A 27,982-nucleotide genomic window follows, 5' to 3' on the forward strand; every position below is an offset into this window, starting at 1 on the left:
GTATTAGGCATTTATGTAATTCTTTCAGTGTTTTTATATTTGATTCGCTGCTAATAAAAAGGCAAAAGACTCAACCAAAGATCCCGTCTGGAAAATGGTTTGTTTGGCACGCGTTAATGGACATTTGCTAACACATATGCTAGAGTGGCTGTCAGGAACGTATAACAAGGTTGCCAGAACAATAATGTCAGCAGCATTTTTTTATTTTTATTGAGAATTCCATTTATCTCTTGAGATGGCTGTGGAGTGGGAAGTTGATGTTCTGTATTGTTTGTCAAGCACCTGTAGCACGTTAGTATCCTGAGGCTGTGGAAAGGGCGCCATCTTTTGGGAACAGGATGGAACTTGGTACGTTTGTTCCAAATCATCATCAACAACTTAAAACGTTGAGACAACGTAGTGCTGTTTATCCAACATTGACCAATATTAATCTGGCACCTTTTTGATATTCTGTGCAGTAGTCAAAGAACTAGGGAAGTTTCATGATAAGCCACGTCTGTCCTCACCACTGCTGTAGTCTAATGACTTCATAACAGGAGGTGGCAGTGTTTCACCACTGTTGTAGGTTGGCTAACTGGGCTGGCTACTGTACTTTGTGGGGTCTATTCAATCTCATTGGCATGATGGCATCTGTGTAATAGTGGCCTTCACTGGTTAAACCGCAAGGGGAGAACCATCTTTATTATTAGACTCTTGTCCCGATAACTCAATACACATTTTAAAGTCCTGTTTAGATATAATTTTCACATTTGACCTTTCTAGGGCTATTATAGTAATTTTAGACTTCAGACTTCCAGAGTAGGGCCTATATAAAAACATATCATAGGAATAAAGTAATCCATCCCAAGCCCAGAGTAATACAGGAGCTACTCACATTCCCCTTCATTGTGAACCTCATGTATTTACTGTTTATTTACTGCCATTGTTTTTAGCTAATGCCTTGGGTCCTGTTCCCTCTCGGAGAGAGGGAGGGGAGGGGGGGATTTACCGTAACATGAAATGCAAATCGCAGTCAAAGTAGCATCAGGGGAAGTAAGGAGACTAATGGTGCTGCCCTGAGTGAGAAGAAAACAGTTGACAGAGAAAATGACAGAACTGCTGAATTGGACCTGGAACAGTGGCTGTCCCAATGAGCCCAGATCCATTTTTCATTTCAAAATAGGCTTGTTGTTATGTAGATATTAAGCTTTAGGAAGTCAGTGTAAGACTACAAGTACTTGTTTTTTCTATTACTATCCTTTTATTATTCATCACACAATTGTATTTTCTCTCAAGCGTATCGGGTAGAGATATGTGAAACCTACCTTTGCAAAGACGGAGCTAAATGCTATTGGGATTAGTAATAAATATGGTCAATGCTATTAAATCAATGACCCAGCCTGTCAAAACTAAAGTTTGAAAGATCAAAGCCCAACATTCAAAACAATGAAACACATCTTTAGTCATGAAAATAGCAGGGAAACAAACAAACGAGACAAATTACTTCCTTTAGGGAGGCCAACAGACACAGACACCCACACTCTGCCTTCCTCATTGTGCTTACATGCACCTCTCTCATTCACTTCCTGTTTGACACAAGCCCTCTGTGTGTGCAGGGACTATATCTCCACTACTACTACTGCAACTACTGTGACTGGTGGTAGTCTACAGCTGTTGTTTCTCTGGAGCCATACACAGCACTAGTAAAGGAAGTGGCTCATCTGCGCTCCCCCTTTTCTCTCTTGTGAATGAATGGCAGTGGGATTGGAGTCATTGGACCTGAGGGGCTTTCTCACAAACTAACGCCAAAAGGCTGTGGATGTTACTGGACGATAACAGGTAAGTGTGGAGGACTAGTGGGCTATCTCCTGAAGGGGATCTGGTGCGTTGTCTGTGGTTGTAAGCCTGCAAGGCTATTGTCTTTTCACAATGTATGAGCATGCTTTTGTGGCACAGTCGATGGTGCGCTGGGCTTCGGACCAGAAGGTTGAGGGTTAAGTGGGAATTTGGTGGAAGGGGTAGCCCCGACTGGGACTCGAACCCGGGTCCAGCAACTGCCAAGAGGTCTGAACTCACCCGCGGAATCTAAATTACTGGAGCCTAAATCCAGAATAATAGGCAATAGAAAAGTTTCAGAAATATAACATCTGGACAATTTGTAAAGTACTCAAGTGTCGGACTCCAGACTCAGACATTCAAAATTATATTATATTCAAATTTAGACGTTTGACCTTGGATATGAGTTAGTATTGTCAGTTGTCTTCATCTGTGGACGATGCCTTATTATTGCAAATCTCTAGTTGCCATTGTGCCCACAACTGCAAATGGAGAAAATACTGGTTCCATACATCTGAGAAGGGATCACTTTGTGTTTGCACTAGTCCTGGGAGTAGACTAGCCAATCGAATAAACCTAACTAATGCCCAAGTGTCATAACATTTCCTCAATGTTTCCGAGTTTGTGGCTGGCGGTTGGTCCAGGGGTGTAAGAAAAGGGTATTGAGACAGTATTATGGGGCTCCTGAGTGGCGCAGCGGTGTAAAGCACTGCATTTCAGTGCTAGAGGCTTCACTACAGACCCTGGATCGATTCCAGGTTGTACCGGCCGTGATTGGGAGTCCTATAGAGCGGCGCACAATTGGCCCAGTGTCATCCAGGTTAGAGTTTGGCTGGGGTAGGCTGTCATTGTAAATAAGAATTTGTTCTTAACTGACTTGCCTAGTTAAATACAATAAATACATCGTAATAAGGATAGCTAAAGTTCTGGTGATGGGGTATTCTAGTTAGTTGAGGTCATCATCCATTAAAATGATATCAAGTGATTTTACTTGCAAATTCCACAAATGGATCAATTAAAATGTGACTATCAGAAACAACACCTATAAACCCAACTGGGCTTATTAAACTGTTTAGGAGTTTGTGGTAGATGCTGTTAAAGTGATGGGAAAGGCTAAGGGGCTGTCGAAAATAATGTCACTGACACACAAGGAAGTAAACTTGCAGACCCCTACCAAGCAGCATTTTGGGAACTTATTTTTAGACACCCTGTGATTGTACTGTCATTATTCTAATACACAATGAGGAAGTAGAGGAATACGCATGTGTTGGTTGCATGGATACAGTATGCATGCAAACTATATATATACATATATATCTCAATCATTTAGCAGATGCTTTTATCCAAATCAAATTAGTCTAGCATGCATACATTCTTCAAACGAGTGTTCCCGGGACTCGAACCTTCAGTCCTGGCATTGCGAACGCCGTGGTCTACCAACCAAGCCACAGAGGACCACAGTTATAATACTCTAATACCCCACCTGTCACCTACAGTATAACTGTGTTGATTGATGCACCACTTACAGTAATCTGAAGGTATAGAGTGCATTTGCGACGTATTCAGACCCCTTGACTTTTTCCACATTGTTACTTTACAGGCTTATTCTAAAGTTGATTAAATTGTTTTTTTCCCTCATCAATCTCCACACCAATACCCCATAATGACAAAGCAAAAACAGGTTTATAGATTTTTGTGCAAATTTATGAAAAATATGAAAGTATTCAGACCCTTTACTCAGTACTTTGTTGAAGCACCTTTGGCAGCAGTTACAGCCTTGAGTCTTCTTGGGTATGACACTACAAGCTTGGTACACCTGTATTTGGGGAGTTTCTCCCATTCTTCTCTGCAGATCCTCTCAAGCTCTGTCAGGTTGGATGGGGAGAGTTGGTGCACAGCTATTTTCAGGTGTCTCCAGAGATGTTAGATCGGGTTCAAGTCCGGGCTCTGGCTGGGGCACTCAAGGACATTCAGACTTGTCCCGAAGTCACTCCTGCGTTGTCTTGGCTGTGTGCTTAGAAGATGAACCTTCGCCCCAGTCTGAGGTCCTGAGCGTTCTGGAGCAGGTTTTAATCAAGGATTTCTCTGTACTTTGCTCCGTTCATCTTTTCCTCAATCCTGACTAATGTCCCAGTCTGCTGCTGAAATACATCCCCACTTGCTGCCACCAGCATGCTTCGCAGTAGGGATGGTGCCAGTTTTCCTCCAGACGTGACGCTTGGCATTCAGGCCAAGGAGTTCAATCTTGGTTTCATCAGACCAGAGAATCTTGTTTCTCAAGGTCTGAGAGTCCTTTAGGTGCCTTTTGGCAAACTCCAAGCGGGCTGTCGTGCCTTTTACTGAGGGGTGGCTTCCGTTTGGCAACTCTACCATAAAGGCCTGATTTGGTGTAGCGCTGCAGAGAAAGTTCTCCTTTTGGAAAGTTCTCCCATCTCCACAGAGGAACACTGGAACTCGGTCAGAGTGACCGTCGGGTTCTTGGTCACCTCTCTGACCAAGGCCCTCCTCCCCCGATTGCTGAGTTTGGCTGGGCGGCCAGCTCTAGGAAGAGTCTTGGTGGTTCCAAACTTCTTCCATTTAAGAATGATGGAGGCCATTTTGTTCTTGGGGACCTTCAATGCTGCAGACATTTTTTTTGTACCCTTCCCCAGATCTGTGCCTAGACACAATCCTGTTTCGGAGTTCTACCGACAATTCCTTCGACCTCATGGCTTGGTTTTTGCTCTGACTTGCATTGTCAATTGTGGAACCTTTTATATAAACAGATGTCTTTCCAAATAATGTCCAATCAATTTAATTCACCATAGGTGGACTCCAATCAAGGTGTAGAAACATCTCAAGAATGATCAATGGAAACAGGAGTTACATTTTGTGTCTTATGACAAAGGGTCTGAATACTTCCGTAAATAAATTATTTCAGTTTTTTATTTTTAATACATTTGCAAAAATTTCAACTGTTTTTGCTTTGTCATTGTGGGGTATTATGTGTAGATTGGTGAGAAAAAAATGGCATTTAATACATTTTAGATTAAGGCTGTAACGTAACGGTCTGAATACTTTCCGAGTGCACTGTAGATGGGTAAGTGGAAGTCTGTCACAGTCATACATATTTCTACTCAGTGTTTTGCTCAAAGATTAGTCAAAGATTGGGAAATGGCCTCTGCCGTTGGGTGTTGCAGTTTTTCAAAGAATTCTAGTAATATTACACAAGGAACTATTTAATACATATCTCAATCATCAGTGTGGATTCACTGGTTTATGGCGAAGGCAGAATGAAACAGAATACTTTATTTCATATCTCCAAATGCACTTTCTAACAATCTGCTCTTGATGTGCAACTGTGTTTCCGTTTTAGGTTTCAGTCTATTGTGAGCACTGAGAATATTTATAACCCTAGCAAACTATTTAACCAAAGTCATTTCACAGACACTGTTACCCAGAGCAACCTAAAGGAGCAACTATGGTTAAGTACCATGCTCAAGGGCACTTCGACTGATTTTTCACCTAGTCAGCTCGGGGATTCGAACCATAAACCTTAAGGTTACTGGCTGAAAGCTCTTAACCGCTAGGCTACCTGCCGCTCTTCAGCGTGTAATTGGAAGTCACCTACCTCCCTATATCTCCAAGCACTAGTGAAAGCGGCAACACCCATTTTTAGCAGACAAGATCGTTTGGTTAGCACTCACATCAAAACGCCATGCAGTACGATCCGCACAACCTCTCTTCCTGTTTACCTCTTTACCAGTCTTATCTACAGAATCTTATGTTTTCACAGAACTTTCCCACATGATATACACCTCACTCACCCAGGGGTACGCTCAGGAGGCAAACGTGGAATGTTGCAGATAGAAATGTAGTGAATAGAGCTGACATGATTCCTTATTCTACATGTCAGAGAGGCATGTTTGTTCTACATATTTTGTTAAACATATTTCTATCTGAATGTCACCTGAACACGCCCCCAGGTCTTCCACATTGCATATACTATATCTACATTGCACATTATACACTAATGGGTTAGAGCAGTCAAATATTATACACCTGACTGATTTTCCTTAATTACATATCATGTGCTCACGATATTCTAACTGACAGTCTAGCTATAAATGTGGATATATATAAAACAGTGTGGATGTTTGGTAGCCATGTCTTATATCAGACCTCGCTCGTAGTCCATAATATCCTGCAACAACAACATCATGCAATTCAGACCATATTTGCATAATTGTCCACTCCCTCTAAAAATATCTTTACTGGGGACGTGAGGATCAAAGTCTGTGTATAATGACACGGTTGTCCTAACTCCCATCCACCTCGTGGATCTATTGTCTCTTGTCTAAATGTGTCCTGAATCTGATCATAAAATATGTGTAGGGTGTACACTAAGGACTCGAATGCGGGAAATTATCATTTTTGTCAGATAAAAGTGTTCAGGAACTGCAGATGTGGCCGCTTCTATACTTCCACCATGGGGTCAAATGAACTTTACCATCATCGATACCCTGCCACTGCGTCCCACTGTACCTGGTTGGGCCTGTACGTGCGAAAGACACCCACTCGCCGGTAGTTGCATTGAACAAAAGAGGAAGCAATTTACAGCGGAGCATTATGGTATTATTGTTCAACTTTTGTTATTTCCTAAAACCATAAGCGGCTGGTTCTCATGCAGTTGTCCAGTGGAGAGAAAAAAGGAGGGTAAGGTGATACAGGGAGGGGGTCTTAAGTGTTTTAAACCCAACAGAAGAAGATTGGATGGGGATATGGGACTATCAATTAAAGTACAATGAGACAACCCCCCCCCCCCAACCACCACCACCTCCACCTCCCTGGTCTGTGGGAGTCTATCTGAGAGGCTGATCACACCACAACAATGGACAGGCACCTGCTTCCCTTCCAGGGCTGGGGAGCTATCTTCCTGTTTGGAAGCTGTTGGAAATGTGATCAGGCTGGGTCAGAGGAAAGGAAAGACTTGGGAAGAAGGAAGAGTCTCACACTGAGAGGTTAGAGCGTTATAGAGGCAGAGAAGAAAGTGGAGGGCTAACCTGGTTGCCAGATATGTTGCTCGTTGTCATGGCTGTAACACTGTTTTTGAGGGAAGGGTACCATAGAATTACATAGTCATTTAATAGGATCTTTGTGGGGGTACAGGCAGAGTGGAAAGCTATCCTGGTTGCCAGATCTGCTTGTGCTAACTCTTCTGTTGTTCATTGTATTGGAGAGTTGGCCAAAGCTTACACAGATCTGGCAACCCGGCTAGCGGCAAGATGAAGATCTTGTTACTGTTGACTTGAGATTACTTGAGGGCCTTTATCATGCCGCAGCTGTGTGCAAGGGTGCTCCACCAGGATTGAGTCACATTCAGGCTTGACCTATAAATCTGCTGACAATAAGACTAAATAGTTAGGTTGTGTTCAGTCAGGCTCAATATGACTCACTTGTTGGCTTGATCGTGGCACTCCAATCCAAGTATTTTGGTTCATACTGGGACCCAATTGTTTGTGTTGATCTAACTGATCCTAATTGATTAATTGGATGAGGTCGGATGTGTCATGCTAGGACCTTGGGTTGAGATCAGGGATTAGTGGAAAACCTGCAGACGCTACACTTTTAGGAATAAAGGGTTCCCCGGCTGTCCCCATAGGAGAACCCTTTTTGGATCCAGGTTGAACCCTTTTTGGATCCAGGTAGAACCCTTTTGGGTTCTATGTAGAACCCTCTGTGGAAAGGGTTCTAGATGGAACCCAAAAGGGTTCTACCAGGAACAAAAAAAGGATTCTTCAAAGTGCTCTCCCATGGGGACAGCCAACAAACAATTTTTGGGTTCTAGATAGCACTTTTTTTCTTTTTTTTCTAAGAGTGTAGCGTACTCCAAAATGATATGTGATGTGAAGGACAAAGGAGAGACCGGGGACATGGCACCTAGAGACAGACATGTGACTTTTAGTCAGCTTTCCTTATTAACCTCTGTTGCAACAGCTGAAAATGTGGAAGTGACCTTGTTGACGTTTTGAGAGGACATTCATACATCCTCTTATGAAAGCCCACAGTTTCATATATTTTCAATAGTTGCCATGTGAACAGAACGATTCAATACCTGAATAGAATTTTCTAGAACAGCCTGTTAATCTATGCTATTGTTACACTGACAGTGTGAAATACATCCAACAGTCACTGATGTTATAGAAAATGCTTAACACTTTGTTTGAAGGACTTCATTACACATTCACAATCCCTACTTAATGCATTCATTCCACTACATAATCATTTAATTAAGTTAATAACCTACAGTCTGCCATTATATGGCAGTGGATGACTCACTCTGAATATCCTACTGAGTATATGAGATCATAAGAGTTTCTTTATTATACCCAGAGTCAACATCTGATCCTAGGCTGGATATAGCCATCAGAACTTATGACTTATTAGTTCCTTCCCATTCCACCTGGCCTGTGTCCAACGCAGTATAGTTCCACAATGACCGGTGGGTCATTTACCGGTTAGTATCAAACAGTAGCTTTCCTACACCTTCTGACCGTGCCACTCATAACACATCTTGCCTGGTCCCAGACCTGTTTGTGTTGTCCTGCCTACTCCTATGGTCATTGTCAACTCAAACAATGGCAAGACAGCCCAAACAGATCTCAGACCAGGCTATAACACTTCTGGGGGGATACAATACACCTTCAGCGTGGGCGACGGGGGGCTGAGAACTAGGCTGTATGGAAGTGTTTATGTTTATGTAACTTCTATTGTTATTGTCAGGGTTCACCATATTGTTGTTAACAGTAGTGGTGCTGGAAAATCATGGTTGAATTACTCTGACCCCCCTGGCCTTTGGTCACATGCTCTTCCTCTCATGGTTCCTTAGGGACCTTAAATGGTGGGGGCGCCCCGCCGGTTAGCTTCTGGAGCCGGGGGGGTAACCCTCCATTTCCCCATCTGTCTGACTCGTCGCTCTCTGGCCCCGCTGTGTTTGTGTGTCACAGGAGGCTGCTGAGGGAAGGACTGCTCGTATTAACAGCCAGAACGGAGCGAATGGAATGACATGGAAACCATGTGTTTGGTGTATTTGACACCATGCCACTGATTCCGCTCCAGCCATTACCACGAGCCTGCCCTCCTCAATTAAGGTGCCACCAACCTCCTGTGGTATTTGTCTGTTTCTTTGTGTGTGTGTGTGTGTGTGGCCCCCCCCAGGCCCATCTGTACACAATGACAGTTTCCTGTCCTGCGGTCAATACTGTGAAAAGTCCCCCACAATACCTACAAATAGGGAGACTTCTCAAGGTGAGCATTTATATCATTGCCTCTCTCAACAGCAGCTGCATGACCCAGTTGAGAAAGCTTGGCTTGGTCTAACCCCTGGCCCCTGAAACATGACTTTAAAAGCCGGGTTTCCAGGACCCAAACGAAGCCTGCTCCTGGATTTGAAATGCTTCAAATGAGGCAGTGCGTGTTTTGACTTAAAGCTGAAACATAAAAACAGGCTCGTATCTCTGTATCGACATAAGGCCAGTAAGGAACACTCGTAGATGAGCATCGGTCGGTCAGAATCAGTGAAAGTCCACTCAGAGCAGGTGTCTGATGGTTTTTCGTTCACCATAATTTGGTGAGATATTACCGCTAATCACCATGGCGATCACTGCTCTGACCTTTTTTTTGTGCATTTGTGTGAGTCATTCATAGGCACCGATTCATATGCAGCGCGGGACTATCTGTGACACATTATCACTCACATGTGGGTTATAGGGGATTTCTCTGTCTCAATGGGGAGTTTTTGAGCCTGTTATTGGATACAAACACTTGTAGTTGGTGGGAGGGATTGAAGTGTTGTCTTATGGAAAAAAAGTTTGTTTTTATTCAACAAAGGAAGCTGCACTGTCCACTTTGGAAACCCCAACCCTAGGCTCTAACCCATGGTAAAGTTCCCCAGTGGGGCAAGAAAGGACAATACGTAGTGTGGCTGCTGCCAAAGACCGTAGCATTGGATATGTCCCTATATTGGAATCTTAGAATGTGTACAGTCAATTCATACACTCCTAGCCTGGTCCCAGATCTGTTTGTGCTCTTGCCAACTCCTGCTGCTCTCATTGTCAAAGGTATGACAATGAGTGATACGAAGTTGGGCATGATGGCACAAATAGATTGGCACTCGGGCTAATACAATAGCTGCTTCTATTGTGAATGTCCAGCATCCTACATTACTGTAGCTGGTCAACAACACACCAATGACTTTGACAGTCATTTTTACAGGCCTTTCTTGAGACATCTGCAGATTGTGTCATGACCAACAACAAAAAACGTCGGGCTGTTGATCAATGTGCGGTCGACACATTCACACAGTAGGTTACTGTACTTATCACTGTACGTTATCAAGCGCTGAGGTTGTCACGTCACCGACGTTACTTGAAGATTGTTGTGAAAAACAATTAGACATTTGAGTTCATTTACATAATGATTAACAAATGATTACCAGTTATTATAGTAATAGACAGCAAATTCATCGGCCTCCGGTAGTTTTGAGGGTATAATGTACATTTACTAACGCGACTGTTATTGGATCTTATTACGTTGATGCAGAGACTGGATTACAGAAACATGAAACTCCCGTGATTGAGAGTGAAATTGCCTGTTATAAAACAACACCCTCATCCTGTCATGCTTAACAGGAGACTCAACACAATTATAACACGACTGAAACAAAGCCCAGCCATAGAGCCTAACACCTGGGTCGAAACAGGCGTGAAACAGAAACGTTTTGAAGCTGAAAAATTCGATTTTATCATATACCGATTCATGTTCTCTGTTTCAAAACATGTTGAAATCGTTTGGTTTCTACTGAACATGCCCCTGTTGTGCGTCCTAATATCAGGAAGTCCCATATGCTATTGTCTCTATATGATTCCCAGGAACACTGGTGAGGGCGATGCCTATGAAGGGCCATAGAAAGATAATAAACTATAAGAAGGGCAGGAAGAGAAGATAGAATAACAGTTTCTCTCCATCCCCCTGAAATTCCCTCCTGTCCTGTGGCTTTTCCACGGAACTCATGAGGGCATTTTCATATGAACCCTGCGATGTATACCAAGATGCAAAACTGGACCTGTGTTTACTTCCTTGATCTGATGACAGTCTAATATGCTTTCACGGAAAGGGAGGGATAAATGGAGAGAGGTGTGATGTTTATCTTATCTCTCTCTTCTACTCCAGGTCGTGAGAAGACATGCAGCACACGTCGTGTACTGAGGACCGGATCCAGCATGCTCTGGACCGATGTCTGGATGGGCTCAGACCCAGCCCCACGACACCACAACCCTGGAACGGTAAGCCTCATCTGGGCTGAACAGGGTCGGACACGGGCGGGAGTATTTCATCTCTTCGTTGGTGACTTAGTATTCATTCTCAGGGAATTTGATTCCCGGTGTATTTCACTTGAGACATACAGTGCTTTATTTCTCAATAAGAAAGCCATAATATGGTTGTTCACATGATATGGAAAGCAGGCCTGTTCAGTGTCACTGTTGCATGTAGTTCATGTCATAGAAAATGTTCCTACAGTTTGGATCAATACTAAGTGTGGTGTTACAGAAAGTCGGCATGAGACGTTTCACATTTCAAGTGTCCAGCAACATGTTAACCCCTCCACTAGAAAATCTTCATCAGTCATCAGTCATCAGTCATCAGTCAGACCACACTGACAGTAAATTGTTGTTCTTTCTCAACTTCTGACCACCAGAACTTTTTGTTGTGATTGGTCTATCTGAAGCCCAGTAGGCCTAGTGAGTCTGTTGTTGTTGAAAACTGTCAGTGAAGTGCTATTACATGCTAGAGGAAGTATCAACGTTGACACTATGGCTGTGGCGGAAGTGGTGCACACACACACACACACAGAGAGACCGTGGTGGCATAGACCACAGTGTGCCTGGAAGTATGATGAGGTAGTTTGAGGGGGTAGTGTGAGGGGGTAGGATCGGTTAGTGTAGCAGAGCGTAGCAGCACCGACTGTGTCAGATATCATACACCTACACACTGTGGTTTTCTACATCACATTTTCAGGAGGTACCTTGTTGCCACATACGGTGTTGAAATGATGTTATTAATTTGTTCGAAGTACGCTGTGTACCCTTCAGGGAAGCTGCATGTTCTATATTCATAGCATGTTGCACAATGTGGCCACTGTGACGTGTGTGTGTGTGTTTCAGTCCTGATGTGCTCGGCGGGCCAGTCGATGAACCGCTGGAGTCTGGAGGAATTGGTGAAGAGAGACCCAGAGAACTTCCTCATCCTCCTGCAGCAGATCCTTAGGAAGACCCGAGAGGTGAGGGGTCACAGGTCATTACTGCAAGGGCAGAGACCATCATAACTCCTCTACTCAGGATGCTGCTATGACCTATATTCTTATGGTCACATGTCATGATGACCCCAAGCCTCTACAGAATGTAGGTGGGATCTACAGTATGTGATTAGGAGCAGTAGGGCACCTTGTGGTGGGAATTGAGAACTGAAACTGTGATGTGTGGACATGTGAATTAACTTTTGGGTCTCTGTATGTGTGTGCAGGTCCAGGATCAGTGTCAGTATGAGCTTGTGGCTCCCCTCGCTATCATGTTCTCCTCCACTCTGTTACAGGTAATCAATCAATCAATGAATAAATCAAACACGAGAACCCCAACCTTAGTTACCTGTAACTAGGTGTTTTTCTGGTTGCAGACCCCCTTCTGTCCTCCTGCCACGGAGCTGCTGGAGGAGGCCTGTGAGGTGTTTGGCTGTTTCCTGACTTGGCCAGAGCCTTACTGCAGCGTGTGTAAAGGACTGCTCTCCACCTTACACCAGGAACTCAAGGCCCCAGGTAAACATGGAAAGACGTAGGCTACTCTAGGATTTATATCTATCCATGCTTCTATGGAGGTTTTGAACTATTCCTTTACTTCATCGATGATCATGATGTGGACTGTGAATTAATATGAGGTCAAAAACAGACATGTGTAAGACAGCCTTCCTTTTTTGGGAGGCAACAAGTGCTTAGGTTGACTTCTCTCTCAATGGTCCGAGTCATAGTTGCTCAGGGGTGTAATCATTACGCCGATTCTGTTGCAAAATGTTTTGCAATAAACAGTTTACTCCAAACACAGAAAATGCAAACAAGTTTCTATTGAACAAATTCATGTGGGTCCCTCCCCGTTTCTTTCAGTTTGCTCTGGTTAATTCCGTTGGATTCTTAAACGGTAAACAGTTTCCATAATGAATACACCCCATGTCATGTACTGTGGCTCAGTCACCCATGATCAGTGACTGCCCCCTAGTGACTCAAACAGGTAAAACAGTAAGATGAAACGCACAAATAAAGTGCCTTCAGAAAGTATTCACACCCCTTGACTTATTCCACATTTTGTTGTGTTAGCCTGAATTTAAAATGGATTAAATAGAGATTTATTTTATCACTGGCCTACACACAATACCCCATAATGTCAAAGTGGAATTATGTTCTTAGAAATGTTACTAATTCATAAAAAATGAAAAGCTGAAATGTCTTGAGTCAATATGTATTCAACTCCTTATTTATGGCAAGACTACATAACTTCAGGAGTAAACATTTGCTTAACAAGTCCCATAATAAGTTACATGGACAACATTGTAGTTACGCCACCTACTTGACAGAGTGGAAAAAAAGGAAGCCTGTACAGAATATAAATATTCAAAATCATTCATCCTGTTTGCAACAAGGCACGAAAGTAATACTGCAAAAATGTGGCAAAGCAATTCACTTTTTGTCATGAATATAAATTATGTTTGGGGCAAATCCAATACAACACATTACCTGGGTTGGGGACTAATGGATTACATGTAGTTACATGTAAAAGATTACAAAAAAAACGGTAACTGTAATCCGTTACGTTACCAGCAAAAATATTGTAATCAGAGTACAGATTACTTTTGAAAAACTAATGGTTACTTCGAGGATTACTTTTAAATTCAGAAAGGATGTTTGCGTAAAAAAATATTTGACACTGTTTTTTTCAATGACATTCAAATCAGCATTGAAAAAAAGGGGTACATTTTAAGTTTGTTCCACCTGAGCGAGTTGACCAGAAGTCAGAGACCACTATGATGACACACCAAATGTGGCTGGATTGTGGGAAAAGAGCAGGAATAGGCTTTTGTAGGCCACAGTCCAAGCAGTGTCTTCCAATGGTGCGACTGCTGTCGGCATCCAAAGATTATCCAACTTGAATAAATGCTTGGCGGTAAGGATGACAGCAGTGGTGTAGTCTACGGGGATATAATTTATTATTGATATCTACATACAGTTGAAGTCAGAAGTTTACATACACCTCAGCCAAATACATTTAAACAATTTTTTTCACAATTCCTGACATTTAATCCTAGTAAATATACCCTGTCTTAGGTCAGTTAGGATCACCACTTTATTTTAAGAATGTGAAATGTCAGAATAATTGAAGAGAATGATTTATTTCAGTTTTTTTTTCTTTCATCTCATTCCCAGTGGGTCAGAAGTTTACATACACTCAATTAGTATTTGGTAGCATTGCCTTTAAATTGTTTAACTTGGGTCAAACATTTTGGGTATCCTTCCACAAGCTTCCCACAATAAGTTGGGTGAATTTTGGCCCACAGAGCTGGTGTAACTGACTCAGGTTTGTAGGCCTCCTTGCTCGCACACGCTTTTTCAGTTCTGCCCACAAATGTTCTATGGGATTGAGGTCAGGGCTTTGATGGCCACTCCCATAACTTGACTTTGTTGTCCTTAAGCCATTTTGCCACAACTTTGGAAGTATGCTTGGGGTCATTGTCCATTTGGAAGACCCATTTGCGACCAAGCTTTAACTTCCTGACTGATGTCTTGAGATGTTGCCTCATTATATCCACATAATATTCCTGCCTCATGATGCCATCTATTTTGTGAATTGCACCAGTCCATCCTGCAGCAAAGCACCCCCACAACATGATGCTGCCACCCCCGTGCTTCACGGTTGGGATGGTGTTCTTCGGCTTGCAAGCATCCCCCTTTTTCCTCCAAACATAACGATGGTCATTATGGCCAAACAGTTCTATTTTTGTTTCATCAGACCAGAGGACATTTCTCCAAAAAGTACGATCTTTGTCCCCATGTGCAGTTGCAAACCGTAGTCTGACTTTTTTATGGCGGTTTTGGAGCAGTGGCTTCTTCCTTGCTGAGCGGCCTTTAAGGTTATGTCGATATAGGACTCGTTTTACTGTGGATATAGATACTTTTGTACCTGTTTCCTCCAGAATCTTCACAACGTCCTTTGCTGTTGTTCTGGGATTGATTTGCACTTTTCGCACCAAAGTACGTTCATCTCTGGGAGACAGAACGCATCTCCTTCCTGAGCGGTATGATGGCTGCGTGGTCCCATGGTGTTTATACTTGCATACTATTGTTTGTACAGATGAACGTGGTACCTTCAGGCATTTGGAAATTGCTCCTAATGATGAACCAGACTTGTAGAGGTCAACAGTTTTTTTTCTGAGGTCTTGGCTGATTTCTTTTGATTTTCCCATGATGTCAAGCAAAGAGGCACTGAGTTTGAAGGTAGGCCTTGAAATACATCCACAGGTACACCTCCAATTGACTCAAACGATGTTAATCGGCCTATCAGAAGCTTCTAAAGCCATGACATTTAGCTATTTGCGCCATACGGATTGTGGTTGTTGTGGATGACTGTTCACAAATCTAAATGTGTATTTGAACCCAATAATGGTTGAATATGAGAAGTTTAAACTTCCTATCAATCATTGTTTTTGAAACAAGTGGACAGCCAGTGAAAAATGCGCTCTTGCAGCTGCATAGTGCAGATCCAAGTCTGCGCAATAAAAGCCCCACTTTTATTCCATAATCTAATTAATGCTGATAAAAATAAAAATAAATCCATTGTCCTAATGGACACATGCTCAAACTTGCACACTTTTGATAGACTTAAATGGGAACTCTGTAGTTGCTATATCCATTTTTGGACTTATAAATTATATATAAAACTTTGGACACACCTACTCATTCAAGGGTTTTTCTTTATTTTTACTATTTTCTACATTGTAGAATAATACTGAAGACATCAAAACTATGAAATAACACATATGGAATCATGTAGTAACCAAAAAAGTGTTAAACAAAATATATTTTAGATTCTTCAAAGGAGCCACCCTTTGCCTTGATGACAGCTTTGCACACTCTTGGCAAAGCATGCCATTCCATGAGCGCAACATTTGTTTTTCAACTCGAATCAATGAGTCCTCCATGACTACACAATCATCAACAACAGACTAGGGCTTGGTAATAAGTCCTTAGTTTTGGGGTCATGCTCAGCTCAAACTATTTGGCTAATCTATACTTCCATATTTCTCTGCGACAGAGCCTGGACTCGAACCAGGATCTCTAGTGGCACAGACTACTGCGGGAGGCCTATCTATGTAAACTTTAACATTGATTTATCTTGCAATAGATGTTGTTCAATTGGTAACATACATGTTTGTCTTCTAATGTCTCTAACGGGGAAAGTCATCTAAAAGTAATGGAATGTAATCAAATGACGTTGAGTTTGGATAATACATAAGTTACATTACTGATTACAATTTTGGACAGGTAACTAACGGGTTACATTTAGAAAGTAATCTACCCAACCCTGCACATTACTGAGTACCAGTCTCCATATTTTCAAGCATAGTGGTGGCTGCATAATGTTATGGGTATGCTTGTAATCGTTAAGGACTGGGGAGTTTTTCAGGATAAAAAAATAAACAGAATGGAGCTAAGCACAGGCAAAATCCTAGAGGAAAACATGGTTCAGTCTGCTTTCCACCAGTCACTGGGAGATTAATTCACCTTTCAGCGGGACAATAACCTAAAACACAAGGCCAAATCTACACTGGAGTTGCTTACCAAGAAGACAGTGAATGTTCCTGAGTGGCTGAGTTACAGTTATGACTTAAATCTACTTGAAAATCTATGGCAAGTCCTGAAAATCTATGGCAAGTCCTGAAAATGGTTGTCTAGCAATGATCAACAACTAATTTGATAGAGTTTGAAGATTTTTGTGAAGAATAATGGGCAAATGTTGCACAATCCATGTGTGGAAAGCTCTTAGAGACTTACCCAAAAAGACTTACAGCTGTTATTGTTGCCAAAGGTGCTTCTACAAGTATTGACTCAGGGGTGTGAATACTTATGTAAATGAGATATTTCTGTATTTCAATTTCCATACATTTGCAAAAAATTTTTTTGTGAACTTTATCATTATGAGGTATTGTGTGTAACATGGGTGAGTTTTTCTTTTTTTCTTTTTACAATTCAGATCAATTTTGAATTTGGCATGACCACCGCTATATGTGGAACAGGTCAGGGGGTGTGAATACTTGAAGGCACTGTAGATATAACATAATCGTATGAACTTGATCACCTCAAATTGTTCAAGTTAGGTAAGTTAATAGTCAAGTTAGGTAAACCTGTCTGCGCCAACATGTGCCATTGATAATGGAGAAGTGCTTTATGGTTCTGTGGTAGCCTGTTCTTTGAAAGCGGATGTGTGATATTTCAATTCACAAAAGAAAAAAAGCAGAACTATAACAACCTGTCAACTACCTGGAAGAGGATAATGACAGATAAGATAAAGAATACCACTGAAATCTGAGAAAGTCACGTCAGGTACAGGCCAATGAATGAATGAGCTTGCAGTGGTGTGAATGGGGATCACGATTTGGTGATGTTGTGAGATTAAAATATATAATTGTGTGCAATACTATAGTGTGCCAAGAACAATCAACTTATTCAATGTGTGTGTTCATTTCACAGGCATTTCCTATCACAGACTGGTGAGAGAAGAGCAAGGCCTGGCCACCTCAAAACATCACTCAAAAACAATGTAGGTTGTCAACAGTTTAACTGCTATATTTTACTACAGATTATTATGAATGATTGTGCATTTTTGTCATGCACATGTAAACCACACGTCTGGAACTCCACTTCAGTTATTGGTTCTCCCCACCCCTTCCCTGCCCAATATATCACTACTTCCTTTTCACTCTCATGTTGGTTTTTCTTCTGTTAGCGTTCCCCATGTTCAGTTTCTGTGTAACTGCATGTGTATTTACAGTTGAAATCGGAAGTTTACATACACTTCACAAATTTCTTGTTAACAAACTATAGTTTTGGCAAGTCGGTTAGGACATCTACTTTGTGCATGACACAAGTCATTTTTCCAACAATTGTTTACAAACAGATTATTTCACATATAATTCACTGTATCACATTTCCAGTGGGTCAGAAGTTTACATACACTCAGTTGGTTGTGCCTTTAAACAGCTTGGAAAATTCCAGAAAAGGATGCCATGGCATTAGAAGCTTCTGATAGGCTAATTGACATCATTTGAGTCAATTGGAGGTGTACCTGTGGATGTATTTCAAGGCCTACCTTCAAACTCGGTGCCTCTTTGCTTGACATCATGGGAAAATCAAAAGAAATCAGCCAAGACCTCAGAAAAAAATTGTAGACCTAGATTCTTGCAAACCGAAGAATACCATCCCAACCGTGAAGCACGGGGGTGGCAGCATCATGTTGTGGGGGTGCTTTGCTGCAGGAGGGACTGGTGCACTTTACAAAATAGATGGAATTATGAGGAAGGAAAATTATGTGGCTATATTGAAGCAACATCTCAAGACATCAGCCAGGAAGTTAAAGCTTGGTCACAAATGGGTCTTCCAAATGGACAATGACCCCAAGCATACTTCCAAATTTGTGGCAAAATGGCTTAAGGACAACAAAGTCAAGGTATTGGAGTGGCCATCAGAAAGCCCTGACCTCAATCCTATAGAAAATTGGGGGCGGAACTGAAAAAGCGTGTGCGAGCAAGGAGGCCTACAAACCTGACTCAGTTACACCAGCTCTGTCAGGAGGAATGGGCCAAAATTCACCCAACTTATTGTGGGAAGCTTGTGGGAGGGTACCTGAAATGTTTGACCGAAGTTAAACAATTTAAAGGCAATGCTACCAAATAATAATTGAGTGTATGTGAACTTCTGACCCACTGGGAATGTGATGAAAGAAATAAAATCTGAAATAAATCATTCTCTCTACTATTATTCTGTAAGGCTTGGGCGTAGTGGAGGAGGAATCAGACGCAGGAAGCAGCGATAAGGGTGATAGCTTTTAATGCGCGACACAGCAAAACACCAGCCACCCCAAATAGTGAACTGAGTGCACACAAAAATCAAAGTGCCCCAAACACAGGGGACAAAACACAGTGAGCGCAAAACCACGCACTAGCGCCAAATTCATACAGCGCGTAACGAAGTAACACACAGAGAAACAATCCCATACAAAGAGCAGGCGGGCTAACTGGCTAATATAGCCCCGCTAATCAACCCAACTAAGGACAGGTGCAAACAATAACAGAAAGGGGAAAACAAAAGGAATCAGTGGCAGCTAGTAGGCCGGTGACGACGACCGCCGAGCGCCACTCGAGCAGGAGGGGGCGCCACCTTCGGTGGGAGTCGTGACATATTCTGACATTTCACATTCTTAAAATAAAGTGGTGATCCTAACTGACCTAAGACAGGGAATGTTTACTAGGATTAAATGTCAGGAATTGTGAAAAACTGAGTTTAAATGTATTTGGCTGAGGTGTATGTAAACTTCTGACTTCAACTGTATATACACGTCTTTGTGTGTGTGCCGAGAGACAAAGGCATTTGTATCTTCCTGTTCTAAAATTCATGTAACAAGGAATAATGATATTGACTCGTTTTTAGAGTGCAGACCTCTATCACCCCTGTGTTTTCCACCATGTCAACCCTATGTCATCTCATCCCTATAGGACAGTTCTGTTGATGAACCCTAGTGAGGTGCCTCCTGAGTTCCTGTCTGTAGCAGACCAACTGAGTAGTATCCAACGGTCCCAGAGAGAGACATACATCAACCTGGTCAAACATGCCTACCAGGCTACCCTGGGCACCAAGTACCCGCTGGCCAGCATCCACAAAGCCCTGCAGGTACTGGACAACGCAATATACCACTGGAACGCTGTACAGATACCGATAGAAATAGTGATTTTTAGCTAAGATTTTGTTAGTCTCGATGGCTGTGTAATCTGTTAGTTTTCCATCATAGTCAAAATCAATGTTTAGTAGTTTGTTAGTACCCATCTTCTGTACAGTAACACAACATGACTGTCTCTCCACAGGTCAAGAGTGTAGAGGAGCTGGCGGAGATCTTCTCCATGGTAACCGACGTCCTGGAGACGGCCGCTGCCATGGACGACCCGGCGAAAGGCCGTGATCGTGTGACCCAGGGCCTGGAAGAGCTGAGGGAGAGGATGGGCTTCCCAGCGTCCAATGGCAGGACGTCTGACGGTGAGAGGGCGGAGCCTAACCAGTGTATTGATTTGTCAAAATGAGGCTAATGCGAAAAATGTCCATCCAATATGTGTAAATGTTGTATTTATTCTGTTTTTAGGAATGCTGCAAACTCTACCACTGCCCACAGCCAAGTGCTACATGTTTCACTGGGACAAGGACAACTTTGGTAAAGGACTTTGGTCTTCACTCTCTCATGAAATGGCTTGTCATGGGATCCCCCTTGAGTCTGGTTCCTCTCTAGGTTTCTCCTACCTAGGTTGACTTTCCTTTCTGTTTGATGATTTCGACTTGGATTGTGATAAATTAATTTGTAGACGGTGCTTTACAGTACATGCAACTGATAGACTGTGTCCTTGTGATTTTCAGATATCCTCAACACCATCCTGGAGAACGAGCATGACCTAACCGGCTTCCAGACCTCCAGTGGTCAGGGTGACGGTGAAGAGGAGGAGGAGGAGGAAGGGGAGTTCGACCTGGAGGAGGAAGAGGGAGAGGAGGGAGAGGAGGAGTTTGTCTCCACCATGTCTATGTACAACTACTGCAGCGTGGACCACCGAGCCTCTACCTTCTCCACCGTCTCCTCCCTCTCCACTGCCTCTAAAGACTCCATGTACTCCACCTTGTCCTTGGCCTCTGGATCCTACGCCCCCTCCGTTCTCTCAGTCACTTCCGGCATCGACAGCGACTTCTACGAAGACCCCGAGGATGCCACCTCCAGCCCCTCCCCTTTGGAACGGAGCCCATCGTCCGGCAAGTCAACCAAAGCTTCGGCCCGTCTGAGCCAGCACTTCTCCCGTTTCTTCAAGACGAAGACGCAGTCCCTGACCAGAGCCAAGAGCCTCGGCAGCCCAGATGCTAAGGACTTGGTCGCGGTTCGTTCAAAGCGCTCCAACTCTCTCCCGCAGCAGGTGCACCTAGGCAGCCCGGACTCCTTGTTCCAGACCCCCTGTACCCCCCAGGCCCTCAAGCACGTGTGCTTCCGCCGGAGGCCCATCCTGAGCAGTGACGAGGAGGGTAACAGTAATGCCACCACCCTGAGGGTGGTAGTGTTTGGGGCCGACCACGTGGCGGGCAAGGTGGCGAGGGCCTATAGTAACCTACGCCAGAGAGAGAACGCTTGCCCGAGCCTCAGCAGAGCCTTCCGGCTGCAGTTCTTCTTTGTGCCCGTGAAGAGGGACGGTGTTGTGAGGTGCCCTAGCCCCGGAGGCCAGTCGGCTAGCCCACGGAGAGGAAGTACAGTGAGTACAACTGTTATAGTATATATATATTTTTAAATGTATTTAACCTTTATTTAACCAGGAAGGGCTCATTGAGATTTGAAATCTCTTTTTCAAGAGATTGGCAGCACCAAGTCATTACACAATTATAGACAAACAACATGAAAAACCACAAGTAATCTAGTAAAAACCAAAGAATTCACAAGAGTATTACAAAATCATAAAACAGAAAATTAAAAGCATTAACAGATCAGGGAATCAGCCTCAAAATCCTTTGTCAGTGATTTTTTTTAAAACAATCGGGACAAGTTCTTCCATCATAAAAGTATTTTGTAAGGCGTTCCAAGCTGATGGCGCAGAGTACATAAAAGCCCTTTTACCAAATTCTGTTTGGACATTTGGAACAGTTAGCAGGATAAAGTCCTGCGAACGAAGAGAGTACTCACCACATTTCTGAACAATAAAAATGCCCAAATAAAATGGTAGTAAACCCAAAATGGCTTTGTAAATAAAAGTATACCAGTGACTGAGCCTACGAGTGACTAGAGAAGGCCAGCCAACCCTGGAATATAAAGTGCAGTGGTGCATAAGGGTTTTGCAGTTTAAAATAAATCTCAATGCGCCATGGTAAGGGGTGTCAATTGATCTCAAGCACTGAGCGGAAGCATATATAGAATATCCCCATAGTCTAGTAAAGGCATACATGTAGCTGATACTAGCCTCCTTCTGGCTTCAAAAGAAAACAGGCCTTATACCTCAAATAAAATCCCAACTTCAGCTTCAATTTTTTTGTAACTTGTTGAATATGCAATTTAAGAGAGGCCGTCATCAATTAAAATTCCAAGATATTTATATGAGATTAGTCTCAATCTCATTGCCCTGACAGGTAGTAATAGGTGAAAGGTTCAGAGATCTATATCTTGCTTTAGAAAACAGCATAAGTTTAGTTTTGTCATTATTGAGGATAAGCTTCAATTGACCCAAGGTATGTTGAACAGTATAAAAAACAGTTTGCAAGTTCTGGAAAGCTTTTGTGAGAGACGAGGCACAACAAATAACAGTATCACCACCATAAAAGCGAAGTTGCACATTTTTGTCTAAATTATTTATATAAATGTATATAAGTACAGAGCCCTGGGGCACACCATTACAGACAGACAATTTAACAGACATGAGCCCATCAACTTGAGTGCACTATCAGACAGATAGTTAGCAAACCATACAACTGCATGCTCCGAAAGACCTACACTCGACAATCTCTGCCTCAGTATAGCATGATCAATTGTATCAAAAGCCTTAGAGAGATCAATAAAAAGTGAGACAGTGCTGTTTTTTGTCAAGGGCTTCAGTGATATCATTAATTAGGTTTATAGTATAGTGGCTGTTTTTAAGTGGCCCTGCCAGGTTTATAGTATAGTGGCTGTTTTTAAGTGGCCCTGCCAGGTTTATAGTATAGTGGCTGTTTTTAAGTGGCCCTGCCAGGTTTATAGTATAGTGGCTGTTTTTAAGTGGCCCTGCCAGGTTTATAGTATAGTGGCTGTTTTTAAGTGGCCCTGTCAGGTTTATAGTATAGTGGCTATTTTTAAGTGGCCCTGTCAGGGTTGGGGTCAATTCTATTTCAATTCAAGTCAATTGGGTAGATAATTGAAATTGGATTTATAATATTTATGTTTTTTCAATTTATAAATTGAACTTCAATTCACTTCCTGATGAGGTTGACCCAAACCATGTTACAGTTTCTGGTGCACCATAAGAAAGATCTCTAAAGCTTAACCTCAATTCTAGATAAGGGGTTGATAGCTGTTTAGGAGACCGTTTCCCTCAGGACCGAGTTTGGCAAACCCTGCGATAGAGCAGCGGAATTAAATTCAGGATGAGTCGTCAGGCAATGTTTCTGTGGCCATACAATACTATTACTACTCTGCAGCTAAAGTGAAGAGAGTCTGACGTATTGTTCTTTTAGGACCTCAACAATCTGGGCACAGAAGACAGCACTAACGACATAGCCCGTTTTATTGGTATGCTGGACCCCTGGTACGAACGCAACACCTTGAGCCTGCTCAGTCTACCAGCCAACGTGGTGTGTCAGGTAAGACCACATTTTGTATGACATATCAAATGATGAATATGATTGGAAAATTGACGTGTTGTCTCACACACGCAGTCAATGGTGTTCACTGTGTCTTGCAGCAAACCTCTAAGATAGAGTCCGAGTTGTATGACAGTTCCTATGAGGATCGTCTGCCCATCCTGGCTGACCTGGTGCTGTACTACTGTCGCCATGCCACCAGGCCTGCACTGATGCAGCTCTACCAAGCTGAGGTGAGGCCTGGATTCTCTTTTCTGTCTCTCTCTTTCACTCTCACATACACACACACACTGCACATCTCCTATACTCAACCTCCATGTTATAAATGTGTGTGTTGAGTGTTTGATGTCCTTGGGGTTGTAGATGACGTTAGCTGGAGGCGAGAGGAGGACAGAGGTTTTCATTCACTCCCTAGAGCTGGGCCACACCGCGGGCACACGAGCCATCAAGGCTATGGGTACGTACATCTGCCTCAGCCCCGTCTCCTAGCAACCAGCCCATAATAAACAACAGGCAGGTAAGATTTTCCAAACAGAAAATATGCGTCTTGACTTCAGCCGGGAGTCCGAGGTCTGGATGGATTATGCCTATGGGAACATCTGCTGTTTCAATCTATGATTCAGAAACTCAGTTTGTCTCGTTCCTCCATGTCGTTTCTTCTATGTTACATTACTGAATCTCTTCCACCGCTTTTTGCTTATTAAAAAAACGAAGTGACGCTAAATGTATAAATCATCATTCTTCGTTATTCATCATCAATGATTGATTATTCATCTTCATCATCATGTTCAGCTCTATGGCTGTATCCTAATAGGAAAGCTCTGTGTTTGTCCTTTTTGTAGGTGCCGCAAGCAAGAGGTTTGGGATCGATGGCGACCGGGAGGCAGTCCCTCTGATGTTAGAGGTGGTTTACAACAGGGTAAGATGGTGTTCAGCAGCTGTTCATCCTTCTAGAAAACATACTGAGCGTGTCAACTGCATAAGGAATCAGCATTATCTGATGCATTTCTGATGTATCGCTCTCTGTCCTTCTTTTTCCTCTCTCAGGTGGTCATCAGTGGGAGAAGTCAATGGACGAAGAAAGACAAAGTTTGCACCTCCATCAACCTGACCAAAGCCTGCAAGAATCCAGAGGAACTAGGTGATATAACTAAAGCAATAAAATAAACTATAGTAATATTATAATCTGCGTTCATTCATGAGTTGGACATTTCCGGGCTCACGCATGTTAGAGAGCAGCCAAATCAGTTAGGTTTGAAAGTTTGTTTCATTAACGCAGACATCATGTTTTGATCCCTTCCTTCCCCCACGGTTTAGATTCAAAGATGGAGTGCTTGCAGTTGACAATGACAGAAGTACTGAAAAGGCAAAACTCAAACAAATCTAAGAAGGGCTACAATCAGGTGAGCAGGATGTTGTCAGATACGAGTCGGTGTGACTCGCGGTTAGACAGCGTACATCAACAACTTTACATAAACCACAGTGCTCTATAAGGGCTCCATAAATGGAGCAACATCTCTCGTATCCCGAGAACGAGCTTCTTTCTAGATCAACCCGATAAGAAACCCAATGTACACTTTCACAGACACGTCTCAGTTTCTACCTTAACAGAGCACGACTTTCACTTGAGTTTTTCCTGTTGTTGTCCAACCCTTTTCCTGTTCACTTGATCTTACGTTAATATGACACACTGCATCCTGTAGCTCAGGCAAATATAGCATTAATGCCACTAATAATTATTTTCTATATGTCGTTAGGGCTGGTTTCCCAGACACAGATTAAACCTAGTCCTGAACGCTTTCACTGGAGATGATCCTTTGGTCATGTTTTTGATCCAGGACTAGGCTTAGTCTGTGTGTGGAAAAGCGACCCTTGGAGTCCCAAAATATATTTGTTATGTTTAATGGTAATTTTCTACTTGACAGCAACTGAGTATTACTGAAGTGAAGGTGGACAAAGTGCAGGTTAGTGGGACTGGTAACACCACCTTCGCTGTGTGTCTGGACCAGGATGAGAAGAAGATCTTCCAGGGTGTCACCAGGTACAGGCGCGCACGCACACACACACGCACCGCACGCACGCACGCACGCACGCACGCACCACACACACACACACACACACACACACACACACACACACACACACACACACAGTCTTGTACAACTAACCTTGTGGGGACACACAATTCAGTCTCATTCAAAATCCTATTTTCCCTAAACCTAACCTGTACCCTAATCCTTAAACTAACCCTAACCCCCCTAGAAATAGCATTTGACCTTTTGGGGACCAACAAAATGTCCACAGTTGGTCACATTTTTGTTTGTTTACTATTCTTAGTTAAACACATCCACACAGTCCCCACAAGTAAAGTTAAACATGCACACGTACACACAGACACACACTCTCTGACCACAGTGTCTCTTTCCCTCCCTCCTTCTCTCCCAGGTGTGAGGTATCTGTATGCTACAAGCCTGACAGCTCTACAGACTGGAGGTTAGGCCAGAGCCTGTCCGCCCAGATCCAGCCTCTCCACCCCACCTTCTGCTCCCTCCTCTGCCTGCCCATAGCCACCTTCAGTGGGGCACAGCCCTGAGAGGGGAAGACCAGCCTTAAAAATATACTTTAATGTATTTCTGACACTTTTTTTAGACAGCTGGTAACAGAGGGGGAGACTAGTAAGTGGAGGTGAAGAGCCTGGAGTCTGTGGACCAGACTAAAATGAATGGATGAGACTCTTTTTGGAGCCAAGGGACATTATGGCTGCTGGATGGTTCAGCGAATCACCCTCCTGTGATGACTAACATTGCCTGAGACCTACAGACTTCCGTTGGGCTAACACAGTCTTGTGACATTCAGGAGACCCGGGTTCAATACCCAGTTGCTAAAATGGACACTATGGATTATGTAAATGATATACATTTGTATACTATATATTTCTTCCCTCAGAATAACTTCATTACACTGTAGCTACACTGTCATTGGTGCAAGGCATTTGGAAGCACTGAAGTCCTCTCTTCCTGTACTGCGATGAGCAACGGTTTCCTGAAATGGGACATTTGTGAAATATCACAGTGACTTCTTTAGACCAGCAGGGGAGTCTATTGTGTTCACTTTCCCACACTAGGGTAATGCATGTCAGGATAAGGAGGTAGGAAAAGCGGCCTTTCTCAGGACTCCAATAGCAATTATGTTAAATGTTGTTTTTACATTTGAATGTATATATTTGACATTGTATTAAATAATCCTATTTTGGCATTCCATTGTACGTAATATAAGATGTATCATACTAAGTAGCACCCTGTAATGTTTATTTGACACTGTATTTGACATAAGATATATTTTTTTATTTAGCTGATACTGATGACCGCAGGGACACAAAGGACATGGATATTCCAGGGTAGATTGACATGGTGTCATAGACCAGTTTATGGTGCTACAGAACATACTCATCCAGTCTTTTTGTTAATCAGTTGTCTAATTTATTGTCTACAGCTTTGCACTGCAGAAAATATATAGCAGAATATCAAAATATCAATCATATAGCAGAATAGAATGCACAGTAAAATTGCTTAAAGGGTGAGGTTGGTATCTTAGAAATCTTTGTGTTAAACATGGGTAGGGCTCTGGGTTTATCCTGACTGTGACCTAACCAGTTAACCTGGCATCATAGGAAAACACCACAGATTAATACATTACACATGTCCACCGAGTCTATCAAACATTAAGAACACATTCCTAATATTGAATTACACCCTATTTCGCCCTCACAACAGCCTCAGTTTGTCAGGGCATGGACTCTACAAGGTGTAGAAAGCCCTTCCACAGGGACGCTGGCCCATGTTGACTCCAATGCTTCCCACAGTTGTGTCAAGTTGGCTGAATGTCTTTTGGGTGGTGGACCATTGTTGATACACACTGGAAACTGTTGTGTGAAAAACCCAGTAGTGTTGCAGTTCTTGAAACATGCAAACCGGCACCTTCTATCTTACCCTGTTCAAAGGCACTTAAATCTTTTGTCTTGACCATCACCTGAATGGCGCACACACAAAAAAAATCCTTCTTTAACCTGTCTCTTTAAGCGGCATCAATAAGTGATCATAGCTTTCACCTGGATTCAAATCAAACTTTATTTGTCACATGCGCTGAATACAAGTGTAGACCTTACCGTGAAATGCTTACTTACAAGCCCTTCACCAACACTGCAGTCTACAGTATGTCATGGAAAAAGCAGGTATTCCTAATGTTTTGTACATTCAGTGTATATTGCTATATAGTTAACTTCAATAAACAGATGTGAAAGGTACTGTACATGTAAGAACATATAACAAAATAGTGTTGTCTGGCACTTCTGTTTTCTCCATATGGTACCAATTTTTATGTTAGTCTTTATTTTGTGTCTTGTCAATGTTCTATAAATTGTATAATATAAGACATTCTACAATAAATAAATAATGATGAAACAAGATAAAATGA

The 27,982-nt window shown here is 42.7% G+C and overlaps 1 protein-coding gene across 2 annotated transcripts; it reads left to right on the forward strand.

Annotated features, from left to right (window-relative positions):
- The first annotated feature begins 1,534 nt into the window (after window positions 1-1,534).
- pik3r5 (phosphoinositide-3-kinase, regulatory subunit 5) lies at window positions 1,535-27,973 on the forward strand. Of its 2 annotated transcripts, XM_014175020.3 has the most exons (19): window positions 1,535-1,818; window positions 8,802-8,945; window positions 11,026-11,138; window positions 12,018-12,133; window positions 12,376-12,444; window positions 12,526-12,664; window positions 17,642-17,711; window positions 19,663-19,837; window positions 20,029-20,197; window positions 20,301-20,369; window positions 20,570-21,441; window positions 23,384-23,509; window positions 23,611-23,742; window positions 23,873-23,966; window positions 24,352-24,428; window positions 24,557-24,650; window positions 24,827-24,912; window positions 25,435-25,550; window positions 25,955-27,973. In XM_014175020.3, exons 3-19 carry the CDS (start codon window positions 11,039-11,041, stop codon window positions 26,100-26,102), a joined length of 2,652 nt encoding a protein of 883 aa, XP_014030495.1. In that variant the 5' UTR covers window positions 1,535-1,818; window positions 8,802-8,945; window positions 11,026-11,038; the 3' UTR covers window positions 26,103-27,973. The 2 variants fall into 2 exon arrangements, with proteins under 2 accessions (XP_014030495.1, XP_082821667.1); XM_082965541.1 differs by lacking the exon at window positions 8,802-8,945 and having other exon boundaries at window positions 1,554-1,818.
- Window positions 27,974-27,982: the final 9 nt, after the last annotated feature.

This window comes from Salmo salar, chromosome 02, assembly GCF_965601325.2.
Source record: "Salmo salar chromosome 02, fSalSal1, whole genome shotgun sequence".
Lineage (NCBI taxonomy): Eukaryota > Metazoa > Chordata > Actinopteri > Salmoniformes > Salmonidae > Salmo > Salmo salar.